This window comes from Neopsephotus bourkii, unplaced genomic scaffold (genome assembly GCF_033783945.1).
Source record: "Neopsephotus bourkii isolate Nb327-2 ecotype Australia unplaced genomic scaffold, CSIRO-AGI_Nbou_v1 NB_659, whole genome shotgun sequence".
NCBI classification, from domain to species: Eukaryota; Metazoa; Chordata; class Aves; order Psittaciformes; family Psittacidae; genus Neopsephotus; species Neopsephotus bourkii.
Window position 1 is genome coordinate 1,250,426 of NW_026901158.1, and position 16,837 is coordinate 1,267,262.

Here is a 16,837-nt window from a genome sequence, read left to right on the forward strand (position 1 = left end):
CCGCCGTTGCTACGGTGCTGTGGCGGCTTCCGAGCTGCGCCCGCCCCGGGCCGCCGAGGCCCCGCGGGGACGGTGGAGGCGGCGGGGCCCGGGCCGCGTTCCGTCCGCGGCGGAGGGTGAGGTGCGGCGGAGGCCGGTGCCACGGAGCCCGAGGTCAGTGCTCTGGCGGCGGCGGGTGCGGGGGGCGGCCTGTGGGAGGCCGCGCCCGCGGCTGGGGGGGGGGTCTCGCCCGTCCGCTCCCCGCCGGGGCGCGGGGTCGTGAGGGGGCGGCAGCGGCTTCCCTCGGTGCCCCGCCGGCGTTCGGGGCAGGGAGCGCTGGTGTGTGCCGAGGCCGAGCAGGGTTTGCCTTGGACCCTCGCTGTGGGTCCTGCGGCGGCGGTGGGAGCTGAGGTCACGGGAAACTCCCCGGCCCCGGGCACCGGGTGCTGCGGGCGGCCCGGCGGGGTTGAGCGGGGGCTGGGGCACACGCTGCGGGGGATGCGCTGCTCTCGTTTCCTTCCCTGCTACCAGCACACAGAACCGTGCCCTAAGGGAGTCTGGGCGCAGCCGTGGTGCCGGCAGCAGTGAGGAGGTCGGTTCAGTGCTCACCTCTTGAAAGAGAGAATGATGGTTTTCTGACAAGGTCACGTTAAGGTTTGCCCTGTTGTGGAGGGAGGGAGGGAGGGCCTGTGAGGAGCTTACTTTCTGGTTCAGGAGCAGTTTGTACCTTGAAATGTTTCATTCTTATGCCTTTCTCTTGGGGAAATCCAGGTATCTCACCTCTTGAAATCCTGCAGACAATGCAGCAGCCTACGCCTGCCCTTCGTTCCTCACCACAGACTGAGCTGTCTTCAGTTGCCGTCTCTTTCTGGCTTAGTTAAAGCCCCGTGAACCTACGGGGTAAGCAAGGGAAGGAAACTATGCTGTGAGGAGCGTTTCACGTGGAGCAGGGGCTGTTGCTGGTACCTGGGGGAGAATGAGTACTCCAAATGGATTTCCGCAGCACTCGGGGGCATGTGTCACTCGGAGCACGGAGGGCGGAGCAGTGCAGGACCTGCACGCTAAAAGAGCAGGAAAAGCAGCAAAGAAGGATGCTGGTGGCAATGGGGCGCTTACCTTTGACGATACTCCAAGTGCAGGCACTGCTTTAAATGAAACCTTAAAGCTTCTACCCGATGAACTCAAAGCCAACATGAAAATGAAGCCACTCACCCCAAGGCCTCCTCAGAAGCCCCGGCTGGAGCGTGCTGCGTCTCTGGATGAGAAGAGCTGGAGGAGGTGGAGGCGGTTTCGAACGAGCCAGGAGAGTCTGACGGACCCCAACGAGACGAGCTCCTCCAACAGCTCCCTGCAGGACGCGTCCCTCAGCCCTCCCACCCGGGGCAGGGCCGGCCCCTGCCACCGGTGCTGCCCCCAGAACTCCTTGCACAGTTCACCGGGTGCCTCGGAAGCCAGTGCCGTGGGGAAGAGCCGAGGGAGCACCTCCGACCTGGGCAAACGAGCCTCTGAGCTCTCCAGTGCCTTTGGGGGGCTTCTGCGGGGGAAGGCGTTCACAGGCAGCAAGCCCCGGCTGTCCCAGGTAATGCCAGCGCGACCTCTGCCACCCCTGGAGCTGAGCGTGGCCTCTCCCTCTCTGAGGACAGCAAACAGGATTGACTCGGATTGCCTGGATTACCGACAGTATTCTCAGCACAAGTTTGGGAGGGTGAGCAGCAGCTTGAGCGATAGCAGGCTGCATGGCAACGGCATGGTCTATGATAACTGCTCCACGGACTCCATGAAGTCTACGTTCAGCCTGCTCACTCCCATCCGCTCCAAGGATGTCCGCAGCAGGTATGTCCCCAAGCTTCTCCTGGCGAAGGGTTTGGGGTGTTAGCAGGGACCAGCTGCCCTGTGGGATCCTGCTGGGTAGGGGCAGGGAAGTTCCAACTGACAGCAAGAGCAGACGTTGTTCCGTGTTCAACCTCCTGCAGAGACTGGAAACAGTTTGAAGGTGAAGAGATTAGTACAAACACTGGATCTGCTCCTTTTAGCTGGGTACTGGTTTTCATAAATGTAGGTTTGATTTGTTCCTGGCTTGCTTGTAATGTTTAAGTAATCTTTCTAAAATTAAGGAGCAGTAGCTGTGCCAGCAAAAGTATGCTGGGCTTGAACTGAACTGGTAAATGGCAGGAGAAAACCCAAATAGCTTAGCTTAAAACTGTCATGCAGTACCTGCAGTGCTGTCACAGTCCTGTAAGGTGCTGAGGGTCCTCTGCAGATGTTCATAGAATCATAGAATAGTTAGGGTTGGAAAGGACCTTAAGATCATCAAGTTCCAACCCCCCTGCCATGGGCAGGGACACCTTGCTCTAAACCATATTACCCAAGGCCTAGTCCAACCTGGCCTTGAACACTGCCAGGGATAGAGCATTCACAACCTCCCTGGACAACCTATTCCAGTGCCTCAGCACCCTAACAGGAAAGAATTTCCTCCTTATATCCAATCTAAACCTCCCCTGATGAAGTTTTAACCCATTACCCCTTGTGAGCTTGTTTGGCTTCTGGCAGGATCAGCTCTTGAGGAAGGGTGTGATTCCATGCAGATCTCAGCACTTTCTCCTGCATGGCCCTGACCTCCTGCTCTGGTTGCTCATTTGTCTTTATTCTTAGTTAAGTTTAGGTTGTTAATTGGAGGTGCATTAATCTGCTTGTCAGTGTACTGAGCCCTCTCCTTGTGTTGGCTGCAGACCATCTGTCTGTGAGCACTGCCAGCACACAGCACCCACACTGCAGCAGGAATTACTGATGGTGCTGCTGGGCAGGAAGCGTGGTAGAAGGTAAAGGACACCAGTTGTATGTTACAGAGACAGAACGGTCTGTGAGGCCCTGAGGGATACATCTCACCATTGATCCAAAGAGTGGGGAGTCAGTGGTACAGGGGAAATGAATTCTGAGGTAAAGTATTACTGCTAAAAAAGCCCCAGAGATGGATCATTCCTTGTTTGCTGTGAGGGTTTTTCTCTCCTTTCCCTCTGGGAAGCTGTTGGAGTGAGCTGGGCAGGCCCATGGCTTGCACAGCTTTCCCTGCCAGCGTGCTGCCATCGCTACTTGCAGAGCTTAAGCAAGATTAAAAATGCTTATTCAACTTGCTGTCCCTCTGCCAATACCCCTTTGGTTTCATAAGCAGCGTGTTCTTGGGAGAGGCAGGCGGTGCAGGGCAGAGCTGTCCTTATTGAATGGGATGTTCTTTTAGACCTCAGACTCAATAAATCATTTACTTGCATGCTGACGTGATGAGCTGAATTGAAGGAGGAATGTGAGTTTGAATCCTTGATTCGGAGCAAGATGGTACCAGAACACTGGGAGGGTTGGAGGTATTTTTGTGTTATAGGTGAACTGAGCTGCTTCAACATACTCGGATATCAAACCAATCTCTTCATGTTCTGTCTGTGGTAAGTACGGTGGGGACTGAAGACTTTGGATGGCTTCAGCCTCCTCATCACAGAGCCTGTGCAGCATCGGTCTCACCATGGTACTCATGTCGTGGCTTTGAAGAGGCTGGTTTATGACAAGGGTTTTGTTTTCCTGTGTATGATCCATGAGGACTGGAACTTTATAAGGAGCTTCAGGCAAGCAGAACAGTATATAAATGCTAAATGCCATTTTCTTGAGCTAAAGGTATGTTCTTGATTAACTCAAGATTCAAGCATTGCCAATCATTATTCCAACTGTTGTTTCCTTTCCTTAGATGCTCTTTTATGGCTCTTCTGTTCACAGAAGCTATTTGGAAGGCAGCCTTCTGGCAAGTGGTGCCTTACTGGGAGCAGAAGAACTTAGCAGGTATTTCCCTGATCGCAATATTGGAATCTTTGTGGCCACCTGGAACATGCAGGGTCAGAAGGTACGTGCCCAGAAGTCTCTGCAGGTATTTTGGCAGGGGCAAGGTTACCCCAGCCTTACTGCAAGGACTGGTGTGGTGGCTTTTCCTGTTCATGACTGTGCTCCTTGTCCGCTCGATTTCACTGTCTGGCTCCAGTGATGAGGCCCTCTCATGTGTTTGCTTTGGTGAGAGTGCATTGTAAGGGGGTTCCTTAGATACTGGGTATGAAAACAGGGACCTCTGTGGCTTTTTCTGGCAGCTCCTTTACACCCCATTGCAATTAGGGTCATATGAACATGAATGATGATTCTGTGCTTACTGTGAGAATGTCCCTGCTGCTCAGCCTCCTGCCTACATCCTTATGTAGTGTAGGAATTCAGGATTGATTCTGCCAGGAGACTGAGGAGCTGTACTTGGAGGAGCACAGACGACCCCTGAGGTGTTCAGGAAATAGCCTGTGGGCTTGGTGAAAGCATCACTGGAAATCAGAAACATCACCTTACTGCCCCACATGGCTGAACTGTGGATACTGGGTTACCGCTGCAGTGGCAGCAGCTGAAGTCTGCCTTTTGAAAGGAGACTGGGTTTTGAAGCCTGAATTGTTTGCATGTGCTGTGGAACTCATAGTTTAGCCTGGACTTTTCTTGTACTTTTCTATTAAAACTCTGCATAACTAGTATTGCTAGTTGATCTTTATTTCTTTTCTAATAACAGGAACTTCCATTGAATCTGGATGACTTCTTATTACCAACAGACCCTGACTATGCCCAGGACATGTATGTCATTGGGGTTCAAGAAGGCTGTCCAGACAGGTAGCAAAAACAATGTAATAAACCATCCTCTTTTATTGCTGATTAATTCCTTTGTTTTAATTAGTCTGGAGGTAGTCTCCGTTGTGTTATTAATCTTGTCAATAAACCCCCCCCATTTAATAAGAATCTGAATTCCATTACATGAGCACCAGGGGAAGTGGGTTTGGGAGGAAAACGTCTCAAAAGACCTGTAAATACAGACCTTGGTGCTATTGTCAGAGCAGGTAACAGCAAAACTCCATCTGATTTCTGTGGGCATCTCGCCACAGGTCTGAGCTGCCCATGAGTGAGCTCAGGCTGGCTGTTGGCATTAGCAGCCATGTACTCAGCAGTGTTACATGCTTCCAATTTCTAGTCCCTCTGAGGCTGATCAACCCTGGAAGAGTGCTTGAAGCCTCATGTCAGACTGCTTTTTTAGAGCATTTCCCAGTGGGAGTCTTTCCCTGAGACGTGCAGCCCAGGTTTGCTTACACTTACTTGACATTATCAGAGGGATTGCTCTGTTTTCACAGCGCTGATTTCCTCTCCTGGTTATTGTCTCTTGTATGATCCCTGTGATCCAGCTGTTGTTCTTTCCTGCAGAAGAGAGTGGGAGATCCGCCTGCAGGAGACACTGGGCCCCCACTACGTCATGCTCTATTCAGCTGCGCATGGGGTGCTGTACATGTCAGTCTTCATTCGGAGGGACCTGATCTGGTTCTGCTCAGGTACGTGGTCCAGTAAGAGCTGGAGAGCAGGGAGGCTGAAGGACTGCTGCCACCACATGTCCTCTCCAGGGCTGTTCCTCCCCTAACTTCCCTGCTCCCTCTCTATAGAGCCTTTCAGTAAAAGCATCTTCTTTGTCTCCTTCCAGAAGTGGAGTATGCCACAGTGACAACTCGGATCGTATCTCAGATCAAAACCAAGGGAGCTCTGGGAATCTCCTTCACCTTTTTTGGGACCTCCTTTCTCTTCATCACCTCCCACTTCACATGTGAGATGTTTACAGTCTTATTCAAGTGTCCTGAGGGAGGGAGGAGAGGGGTTGCTATACAGAGGTAGAAAGCTGCAGGGGGATAGAGGTGCAGGTTGGGCTGAAGTCCAAGCTCAGGATTGCTGAGCTGAGAACAATAAGGGAAGAGGATTTTTTGGTAGTAAACTCACAAAAGAACTGGTTTTAAAAAGCAAGCAATGAACTGTGCACCATTATATCCCTTTTTGCACGCTCCCTGTCAGCATTTTTCAGTGTGTGCGTGCCCTGGGTCAGTGTTAACATTTTATATGTGGGAAACATGTGATGTCCTTTGGAAGCTCCTGTTTTAACCAAAAGTGGTAACTGAATGAAAGCGATGCATCGTTGGCAGTAATGTGCTTTGTCTTTCAGCTGGGGACAGCAAGGTGAATGAGAGGAAACTGGACTACAATAAAACCATTCAGAGCCTTACACTTCCCAAGAACGTTCCGGACACAAACCCATATCGATCCAGTTCTAGTAAGTGTGAAACCTCGCTTGGGTGGGAACCCAAATGAACAGGGTTTGTGCTATAGTTTTCAGTCTGTGCTAAGGAAGAGAGAATGAGAGTGCTGATCTGAGACAGCATGGAAAGAGACCAGAGCTCTTTTTGTCTGAGGATGGTGGCTGTTCACGTGATTCATTGTTTTTAGGTGGGATGTAATTTGGGGGGAAATCTGAGAGAAGTTGAAATGGAGGAGAGAAAAATCGAAAGGAGTTTTCCTGTGATGTGTTTTTTCTCAGAGCAGCAGTAAGATCACTTTGGTTTCACTTTATCAGTATTAGGGATGTGCTTCAAGTATTTTAACTCCTGGTAGTAAAAAGAAAGAGTTTATGCCCGTTCCTTTGGCATCCACCTGGCAGCACTCTCAGCAAGCTCTGCCTCACACAGCTCTCACTTGAAAGCATGGAGTTTCATTTTACTGAGTGTAGCTACATCCCATGCTTCAGTTTTCTTCCAAAGTCAAAGGGAAGATGCAGGGCAGAAACATTTGGGATTCTTGTTTTGCTTTCAGAACCTCTCAGGGAGCTCTCTCTCATTCTGACCCTTCTGGCTTGGATTTGCAGGTGATGTCACAACACGGTTTGATGAAGTCTTCTGGTTTGGTGACTTCAACTTCCGACTAAATAAGGATCGGGAGACTGTGGATTCCATCCTGAACCAGAACCCTGAAACAGACGTGTCCAGGCTCCTGGCGTATGACCAGCTCACCAGTGAAATGAGCAGGGGTGAGGGGAAGCTGGTTTTCTTCCCAGTCTCCAGGAACAGAGATATCTACACACAGAAATAATTACAGCCAAATCCCTATTTCCTAGAGACCTTTCCTGCTTTCTCGTTAAGTTCCCTAAATAAGGGAAATCAGCAGATGTCAAATACAGTGGCAATTTGTACAAGGGGCTTTCTGCTATATATAGTGTAATCTCCCAGTCTCTGTTTCATCTGACTCCTCTATAAACTGGACCTAATTCTGTCTCAGTCTCAGGCACCTGGATTTGAACAGTAGCACTTGCAAAGCATCCTGAGCTTCCGTTGGAAGGGGACGTGCATGCACCAAGTGTTCTTTGTTTAAATAGCCACTGCCTGGTTTTCATCCTCACTCTGTAAGAACTGGAGCTTGTTTCCAGTTCTTCCTTCCTGGAGCCCAAGCCCAGCTTTTTTATTAGTCATGCATGTACATGGCTGTTGTTTGTAGCTAGCAGTGTTGAATACATGCAGAAGTGTGCTGGGTTCTTAGGAAGGAGGAATGTTGTCGCTCATGCTTTTCTCTTCCCTTACAGGGTCTATATTCAAAGGATTCCAAGAGGCTGACATCCGTTTCCGCCCTTCCTACAAGTTTGACATAGGAAAAGACAGCTACGACACCACTTCCAAACAAAGGACTCCTTCCTACACGGTAGGGATGGTTTCAGAGCAGTGGGCTCAGAGGGGCTGCTCAGCTCCGTGTCTGCCTCCAAAGGGGATGAGGATTCTCAACTGTGAGAAAAAGCTGCTTTCCACAGTCCACCCACATGAGATACAGTCATGCTGAGATGTGCTGCTTAGGGGCAACAGGGCATGTGGAGCTGGCTTGGAAGAAACGATTGTTCAATCTGAGAGCACAGGAAGAGTTGGGCACAGGCTGGGAATCTTACTTTCCCTGCCTTACATCCTGCTCAATGCAATCTGTGCTGTGCTCAGAGCTGGCTGCAGAACCACTGTTGGTTCTTCGCTCTTCATGAATGTGTCCCTGTCCAAGACACTTAATTTCACCTACTGGAGTGCGATAAATGAAGGGATTTGTCTCTTGTGACCACTGCTTTTTTTCCAGGGTGGATGTGCAAAGGGAGTTACATCCCTTTTCCCCCCTCTCTCTGCCCTGCAGGACCGAGTTGTGTTCCGCAGTCGGTACAGGGATGACATCCACGCTGTCAAGTACTCCTCGTGTCCTGTGATCAAAACTTCAGACCATCGGCCTGTATTTGCCTTGTTTCGTGTGAAAGTGAGGCCTGGCAGAGACAAGTTAGTACCTCCTTATGCCCCTGTGTGTGACTGCACTTGGCTCCACCTGAGGATGTGCTCCTGTTCAGTTTGTCCTCTCAGGAGAGTTCCTGAAATAGAGGTTATCCCACACAGCTCTGTGCAGCCTGTGGTTTTTAGCCAGTGTACACTTTCAGTGGTCAGAGCAGTAAGAGTGCTTAAACCTTGCACTGACACCTGAAATCCCTGCTGCTGGGTTCCTTAATCCTCCTGAGGGAGATAAAGAGAGTCTGCTGCAATCGACTATAAATCTGTGTTTTAGCTGAGCTGCAGCTCTCTGGTTTTCCTGTCAGCATGGACAGCGTTCCTCTCTCTTCCTCTTTCCCTCTTTGGGAGCAGTGCTGTTTTCCCTCCCCAGCAGTGGCTGCATTTCAACACATCAGTGGAGTGAGATCCTCCCAAGTTCCTCATGGGCTCTTGGGCTCATAGAACTCCTTAGAAAGTTGGGTTGTCGCTGAAGTTGAGTTCATCTTTTCTGCGTGGTTGGGGATGTCAGGACCCAGGTATCTAGAAAATGGTGACTTCTCAAAGCACTTGGTCAGCAGTGCAGTTAGAATTGGGATTATTTTGTTGTTGTTTATGGCTATTAAATACCTGTTAAATAGGTGAAGCTGTGCTGCTGGCCTCTGTAGAAGAGACGGAGGTAAGAACTGTGTGGTGTTGTACACCAAGGTATGAGTCAGCTTGTTCAGCTTTTCAAAGGAGTGGTTTTTTGTTTAGGGTCATAAAGAATGTCCCCCATTTTCATGCTTAAATTGTATGTACATTTGCCTTTTACAACCAGCATTTCCTTCATTTCTGTGTGAAAAAGCTTCACTTGTTGCTGTGGAAGAACAATGTTTTAGGCATTTTCTCCTGCAGCAGTAGCTGAATGCCTAAAGAAAGTAAAAAATCAGGTTTCTGGCCTTTGTTGTATAAACTAGTTGGGAAATGGTGGGGAAACAAGACTCTGTTTGTGCCCTGATCCACTTCCCTGTGTTTGCATTGTAGCATTCCGCTGGCTGCAGGGCAGTTCGACAGAGAGCTCTATTTAATCGGCATAAAGAGACGGATTACAAGGGAACTTCAGAAACGGAAAGAGCAAAAGGACCAAAAATCCAGCAGTGTATGTAGCATTTCCTGAGCTCAGAACTCTGTGTTAGAGGTGCCCGGAAAGAGGATTTCAGGCCACGACAAACTCTGCAGGGAATTGTCTGCCTAAGCACCTCTGGCAGCCACTGTGGCTCCTGCAGAATGTCTTAAACCTCATCCTGGATTCATTTGCATGAGCTAATCCATGTAGCTCAGTGCTTTTGCTGAAGAAAATGGAGTCAGTTATGTAGGACATCCATCCCAACAGATGTAATTGATTTCATTTTATCCATACTATCTTTGGAAGCAACCGGGTGCAGCGTCTAAGATGACTCCACGCAGGGGGCCCAGCTTCTGGAACTGGCATGACAAGGGACCTCAGAAAAGCCTGCAGAAAGGTGAATCTGCTTGGTTTGATCTGGTTAACTTACACATGTTGTGGGGTTGTTTTCTTCTCCTTATCTGTAGCCAAATGTATGGTGGTATTCTGTCAAATGCATAACAGGGACCAGTGAGGGGACTTGGGCAGGTTTGTGTAAGGTTGGTGCTCCTGTGTTGGGCTTTTTTGTTCCTCTGCAACAAGATGTGTGTGAATGTACATTGGAAGTGTAGGAACGCTGCCTTTCAATAACTGTTCTATAGGCCTTCTGTTGCTAAGGGGGAAAATCAGTCTCTCACACCATGTATCTGGCTGTTGAGACTGTTTGTAACAATCCCTTCCTTAACTCACTCACCCTCCGCAGGGGTGATGCTGCTGCCTGCCTTCCCAGCAGGACGCTTGGTCTGAGTACAGCTTCACCAAAGGGATCAGGATGCTAGGGGATGTCCATGCAGGGACACTGCAGCCAGTCACATCAGCACAGTCCCATTACCTCTGATAACAGTTAATTCCTTTGGGTTTTGTTTTTCCAATTCAGTGAACTGTGAGTAACTTCCTGGTTTTGAAGTAGTGTTGTCTTAAGGCTAAATGTCCTACATGGACCAGTAGGGCACTGGTAAAATGGTCACGTACAGCTAATACTTAAGACTTTATGGGCACAGATGGGTTGGATCATTAATCACCTTAGTACATAAACCATCATGCAAACAACTTGGAGGAATTGCTGCTACCTATGCAACCTGTCCAAGACAGAGCTTCTGTTCCGCGGTACAAATGTTCACGGCACTGACCTGGCTGTAGCCATCAGGTATTTGATTTCCTTTCTTTTTAAAGGAATAAAAATAAATTAATGCAATACCAGAAATGAGCACCAGCTCTTATTGCCGGGCTGTCAGAACCAGCACTGACTGCATGACACTGGGTGCCCTGAGCCATTCGGCTTCACCAGGACAGATTCCTTTGGGATCGCTTGCATTGAACAGACAAAACATTTCACCTCCCAGTTCATGAAACCCAGCCATTAACTAATGCATTTCAGCACTCTCACTACTCCATCATGTCAAGGTCTCTTTTATTTTCTTACAAACATACATACACAACAACTGAATAGGATTTCCACACTGTGGGTTCCACAAGCAATGCAACGTTTTCTTCTAGTTGCACAAAGAAAGGTATGGGGATAAAGCAGGCAATAGCTGCCTCAGTGTTCTGCTCCCAGTTTGATTGCTCCTCACAATACACACCTAGCCAGTGAAGTGCTGCACTGCAGCTGTCTACAGTTTTAAGCCCGTATGTTAGGGGAATTGTGTAAATCAAATGTTTTAGTCCTCTCTTTTGAGTCTCCATTTCTCCAGTGTCACATGCATGGCACTTCATGTCTTTCTGTAACAGTGCCAGTCAGGTTCAAGAGCATCAGCTTTCTACGTGGTATTGTGTTGATCTCTGCTCTTAGCTGAGCTACGTCTCTGCTGCGAGACTGATAATTGTGTTCTCTCTTTGCAAGGCCTTAAGCTCACCTGACTGACAATGAAGAAGTTAGGTACAAGTTTCAGGTGCAGCAGCAGCAACTCCTTTAAGAAAGAACTTTGTTAATATACTAACTTTAGAGTAAAAGAACCCTTGTTCTTGAGCATAACTTACTTACAAGTGAAAACCCCGAAGAACAAGATCACTTTTATCCTAGAGTGTCCATGTAGCCTTATACATGGTATCTCTGTAGATGAACTCCTTTGGAAACTTAATTATGCCACAGGTCTATTTTCCTCTGAGCTCTAGCAAAATGACAAAGTCATTTCCAAACACGTGACTTCTAGTAGTACTGCAGCTGGTAAATTACGCTGAAGAAATGGATCCAGGATGCTTGTAACAAAACCTGGACTGCAGGAAACTTGTCGCCTAATTTCACATGGATAATAACCAGTGTTCTCTTAATTCAGTCTGGCCAAGTCTTTGTTCACCTTGGTAGCAGCTATAAATATTCTTTTAACTCAGATACAGAAGCCAAGCTCTTACCATGCCACCCCATTCCTCAACAAGGGCACACATCAGGGCCTCCAGTGTGCCAGCTCTGCTTCTGCTGCTGGTATGATTTAGTGGTAACACACAGCAGTGACTTCTGCTCAGATACATGCTTTCAGTTGTAATGATGAACATTTTGGTTTGCAGTGTTCTCCCCAGTGCCAAGAGAAGGCTGTATACACCCATCCTCTCTTGTAACCTACTCAGAGGGTCAAAGTACTCATCCAGAGCCAGGGTGGGCCTTTAAGCCCAAGGTACCGAGCTCTTCAGAGCCCAGTGCTCTGAAGCAGTGTATTTCAGCTGCAGCATAGCTCCATGTTTGCAGAGTCTGCCTGGACAGACTGGGGGAGAGAGGGGAAGTGGTTTGCAGCAATATTATCATCTCAAAACCATATCAAAAGGCAGCAGCTCTGGCACGTGCAGGGTCTATCGGAAGAGCCGGTACACCCGCGGGAGCCGCCCGTCCCTGCTGGAGAGCGCTGCCTGGATGTGCTCGTAGGTGGGCAGGTCTGTCAAGTCACCCAGGGCAGCCACAGCTGGCTTTTTGTGGAGCATCTTAGTGACCACTCTCTTGATATCAGCAGATTTCACTTGACCTGCAGGAAAAAACCCAAAGCCAGAGCTGTGACAACTACATTCTGAAGAGCACGAAGCTTTATTAAGATGCTTTATGAAGTGACTGGTGCTCAGAAAATCAATCACCAACTCTGGAGCTTCTCTACCCTGCTTGGTTTTTCCTTCCTTCTGACAAAAATAAGCACTGTGCTAGCTTGTAAGCAGTTGAGATCAGCTTGAAATATATAACTGAATTATTTATGCCCCCCCAGCTTCCTAAAGCAACTCATCTGTGCTGCAAGAGTGTAAGTTACCCAATCCTGACTGTGCCTACAGTTCAGTTGAGGAAAAGCATTGTCTACTCACTGATGAGGGCACACAGCTCGTGAGGTAGCTTCCTTGTGTTTGTTGCCAGCACTTGCCTGCCCACATCCTCAAAGATAACCGGACGAGACTCAAGGTTCATCATGAGCATGGACTTCAGCTGCGTCTTCGCTCGCTCCAGTTCTACCTGTCAGTGAGCAGCAAATACAAACAGATGTTCCCAAAAGCCTGGCCAGCACTCTAGCACAAGGAGTTCTGCAAACACCTTCCTCTTTGAATGTGCTGCTAAAGTTACCATATTCTTTTACAGAAACACATAACATGCTTATCTACAAAACTCCATTCTAGCCAGGCCAGCACAATGTACTGTTTCAGCTCCAAGACCATCTGCACAGTGCACACACTGGGCTGCTCACCTCTCCTACAGCTCCTGCCATGAGAATGAATTCTCTTGTGATGATTTCTACCATCTCCCGAACCTAGGAACGCAGATAAGTGGAAGAAGATTAGAACATTGCTGTCTGGTAATGAGTCTGGTAACAGGTCTTTGAATACAGGGCTGTGTACCTGTTTTGGGTCTGCACTGGCATGTATACACAGGAGACCTGTATCCTCGTAACTGTGGTGGTAAGAGGTTGCGTTGTACATCCAGTGGTGCCTGGGAGCATAGAAACAGAATTTAAATGTAAAAAATAAACCAGCATGGACAGGGAGTCCCCTCCTAGTGCCTTGTCAGGGTTCTCAGTAATGCCAATGGGAATGGTCAGTTCGTGCTGCTGAGGATTCTTGCATGTGCTATCTACTTCCTTCTCTCCATTTGTATCCTTGAGACCAAGCCCAGAACACCACGGAGCTGTATCACTGGTACCTGCTGCCAATTCTGTTAATATTCCCTAGTGAAAGGATGGATTGGGCTAGTAGAGGGTGACAGAATTCCAGGTCACCTCTGCCCTCAATTTGCCACTGACAAATCAATCCCGTGTGTTTCAAGTGGAATAAACTGATGTAAAACCAGGGCCCGCTGGCTTTCAACAGCTGAAGCCTCCCATGTGAACCTGCTGAAGACTGTTGCTGCTACCCCTTAAAGAGAAAGGCAAACCAACCTGTTGAGCACATTGAGATACAATCGGGTGAACATGCCTTTGCCAGGCCCTCCAGCTGAAAAAGAGCCTCCGCCTCCCATCATCATGTTCAGTACTGCAAAGGGAATGAAATCTTCCTCCTGAATGGCAACAAGAAGTTCAGTCAGTTAAAAGCAGAGCTCCTGAGAGTCTGGGCTGAGTAAAGAGGGACAAAGAGCCATGGCACAAGAGGAACTTAAAGGTCAGTGCCTTCCTCAAACTGTCAGTGAAATGCTGCTTGTCTGTACGTGCAGCATCAGCAGAAGAATGCCAGTGCTTGCATAATGAGAGAGTATTCTGGGATTCCTCAAGCACAGAACAAGGGATTTTAGGTTAATACTTACTAAAAATGAGCAGCTCTCTAACCCAATCATGATGTGGGTAAGCTCTGGGATGGGAGTAGGGCCCAGGCTCACATCTGACATATCTTTTTCAACCTGTGGGAAGGGCAAACAGATTATCAGGACTGATTTTCACCTCCACTGTATCCACCTTGATGTACTCCCAATAATTAACCTGTCCCCCAGGTATTAATAGCAAAACCTATGGAGAAACCAGCTCAAGTCCAAATCTACCTCTCCAACAGACAGGACAAAGCACAACACCACCACCACCTTCCTTTCACCTTGACAATGCCTCCTGTGTACTGCGCTACGGATCTGTCCACATCCCTGGCCTGGCTGCTGCCCCATGCCGGCTCCACTCCCAGCAGATGCTTCCTGGCACACTCCACCAGCTGCTCGTGCTCGATTCCCACCCCGGCCAGCACCATCCTGTCCGGTGTGTAGTAGTTCCTCAGGTAGGAATGCAGCACGTCCCGGCCAATTTTGTCTGTGTTTTCCACTGGGCAGAACCTGTTCAGTCCAACTGTATTGTCCCTGTAGGCTGCCTGAAGGGAAACAGATAACACTAAAGTAACAAATACTACTTCAATCCGTGCATCTAAACCTTCTTCCTGCTTTAGAATGATGCCTGTCTGTTTGAGACATGTAAAGAGGAGGGGCTGAGCATCATTTCACTAATGTCAGCACAACTCAATGACATGTTGTCACCCACGTCAACAAAGAGATGTGATAGATAATTGCAGTTTAGGTTAAAATCTTTCATGTGGGTAGAATGTAGGATTTCAAAGTGGAGGGACAACAAAATTCTCCCTCCCCACCACTGAAATCCAATTCAATAACAGAAAAAGAGAACACAGCATGTCTCATTCAGGGGCTGCATGGAAGATGGACTTGGGTGTTTTACCGCATGGATCATTTCTGTGAGGAGAGGCTCTGGATCAGGTCTCATGTTCAAATCTTCAAGCTCAAATCGAATTGCTGCTCGAGTCATCTCAATTTCCTCATCTGTAATAACAGAGAAAGAAGAGATCACAGATCACAACCACCACGCAAAATCCCTGATCTCTGCATAACTTCTTGATGAGCACAGTCTCATGAAGAGTAACAGCACGTTATGCATTGGGAGTCTGTTCTGTCAAGGCAGAGACTCCTGTTCCCTCACCTGACAACCTGGGCCGGAGCGCTACATCAGCCAGCAGGTTGACCACTGTGTCCAGGCCTCGAGCCTCAGCAGAAACAGCATACATGATGGTGTCCCTGCAACACAAAGCTGGGTTCTGCATTGAGAAGTCCCTGAGAAGTTATTCCTGGGGAAGATTCCAACTGGACACAAGAGGAAAATTATTCACAGTGAGAACTACCAGTCATTGGAATAATCTCCGCAGGGAAGTGGTGTCCAGCACTGGACACTGTTAAGGTCTGGCTGGACAGGGTGCTGGGACATCCCGTCTAGGTCATGCTTTGCCTACAGACTTTTACACCCCTCTCAGGTTCACTTTTGTAGTTTCTGCACAGTCACCACAAATGGATTTCTGCTCCTTCCAAACAAGAAGAGGCTTTTACTGCCACCCACCAGAACAGACACCTCAAAGCACTGTCAAGTGTTAGAGCCACTCAGGTGACGGAGCATGGAGAAGGAGAGTCATACCTCGATGCCTGGCAGTCACAAATGCCCCCGTGCTTTTCTAAGGTGAGGAGAATTTCATCTTTGCTGCCAAACTGAGCGGTGGACTAAGAAAGAAAACAGCAACGCTATGAGTTAGGAAAGCAGTAACTGTTCATACTCCTTCAGGGCAGCCCAGAACAAGCATCACCTTGGACTGTGAGGGTGCTGAGGCGCTGGCACAGGGTGCCCAGAGAAGCTGTGGCTGCCCCATCCCTGGCAGTGCTCAAGGCCAGGCTGGACACAGGGGCTTGGGTCCCTACCCATGGCAGGGGTTGGAACGGGAGGAGCTTTAAGGTCCCTTGCAACCCAACCCATTCCATGGTTCTATTTTACACCCACCAACCCTGAAGGTGAAAGCACAATGAATGGACCTTCAAAATACATCTGCAGTCCCCATAAACTAGCTAGGAATGCAGCCACCACCCATGGCAGCGGATCAGACCCTGATGCTGCTCAAGCTGTGCAGATTTACAGCGCCCCTCACAGACCCCGGCACAGGACTCACAGAGAAGGCCAGCTTTTCCAGGAAGTGGGAGATGCCACTGAGGTATTTCGCTTCATGTCTTGATCCCGAGTTTACCAGAACTAGCGTTAAGAAGAGAAAGAGTCAGTGTCACTTTCACAGCGCCATCGCGTCCCTCCTCAGCCCGGGGCAGCGGCCCCATTGCCCCCGCTCCGCCCGTACTCACGGCCCACGGTGCAGAACTGCCCGAACTTGTTCTGGGACGCGACGCGCAGCCCGTTCTCCAGCACCGACACCCGCGTCTCGAACCGCTCCCGGCCCTCGGCCGCCGCGAATACCGCCTTGGGCACGCCGGGCAGCGGGCACGTCAGCGACACGCTGGGGTAGGCGCCGCCGCCGCTGTAGCTCCGGCCGCCCGCCAGCCCGCACCTGCGGGGCAGCGGGACCCGCGTCAGTGCCCGGGCAGCCCCGCCGCGGGTCCGGGGACGGCTCCAGGCTCCCCGCTCCCCGCCCGCCCCATCCCGCCCCACGGGGCCGCGCTCACCGCCGGGCCGGGCCCCAGGCGCGCCCCCTCAGCCACGCTATGGCGGCCGCCATCTTGCCGCCACCGGGAGCCTCACTGCGCAGCCGCGGTGCCCCGGGAGTGGGTGGGCGGGGTAAGGGTGGGGCTTAGCGTCGCCATGGGAGTGGCTGCGATTGGGTGAGGCTGCAGGAGCCGTCGCTGATTGGTCGG

General features: G+C 49.8%; 2 protein-coding genes across 2 annotated transcripts; one reads left to right on the top strand and one right to left on the bottom strand.

Annotated features, from left to right (window-relative positions):
- Window positions 1–679: 679 nt before the first annotated feature.
- INPP5E (inositol polyphosphate-5-phosphatase E) lies at window positions 680–10,014 on the top strand. Its single transcript, XM_061352406.1, has 10 exons — window positions 680–1,812; window positions 3,739–3,862; window positions 4,556–4,653; window positions 5,236–5,360; window positions 5,507–5,626; window positions 6,017–6,124; window positions 6,713–6,874; window positions 7,424–7,539; window positions 8,008–8,144; window positions 9,153–10,014. The coding sequence occupies exons 1-10, from the start codon at window positions 956–958 to the stop codon at window positions 9,283–9,285; spliced, it is 1,980 nt and encodes a 659-aa protein (XP_061208390.1). The 5' UTR covers window positions 680–955; the 3' UTR covers window positions 9,286–10,014.
- Window positions 10,015–10,667: 653 nt separating this feature from the next.
- PMPCA (peptidase, mitochondrial processing subunit alpha) lies at window positions 10,668–16,769 on the bottom strand. Its single transcript, XM_061352407.1, has 13 exons — window positions 16,649–16,769; window positions 16,331–16,533; window positions 16,147–16,226; window positions 15,624–15,706; window positions 15,138–15,232; window positions 14,880–14,980; window positions 14,257–14,520; window positions 13,976–14,068; window positions 13,614–13,732; window positions 13,078–13,168; window positions 12,927–12,989; window positions 12,553–12,697; window positions 10,668–12,227 (listed from the first exon to the last, which is right to left on the bottom strand). Exons 1-13 carry the CDS (start codon window positions 16,699–16,701, stop codon window positions 12,058–12,060), a joined length of 1,560 nt encoding a protein of 519 aa, XP_061208391.1. The 5' UTR covers window positions 16,702–16,769; the 3' UTR covers window positions 10,668–12,057.
- Between the last annotated feature and the right edge of the window lie 68 nt (window positions 16,770–16,837).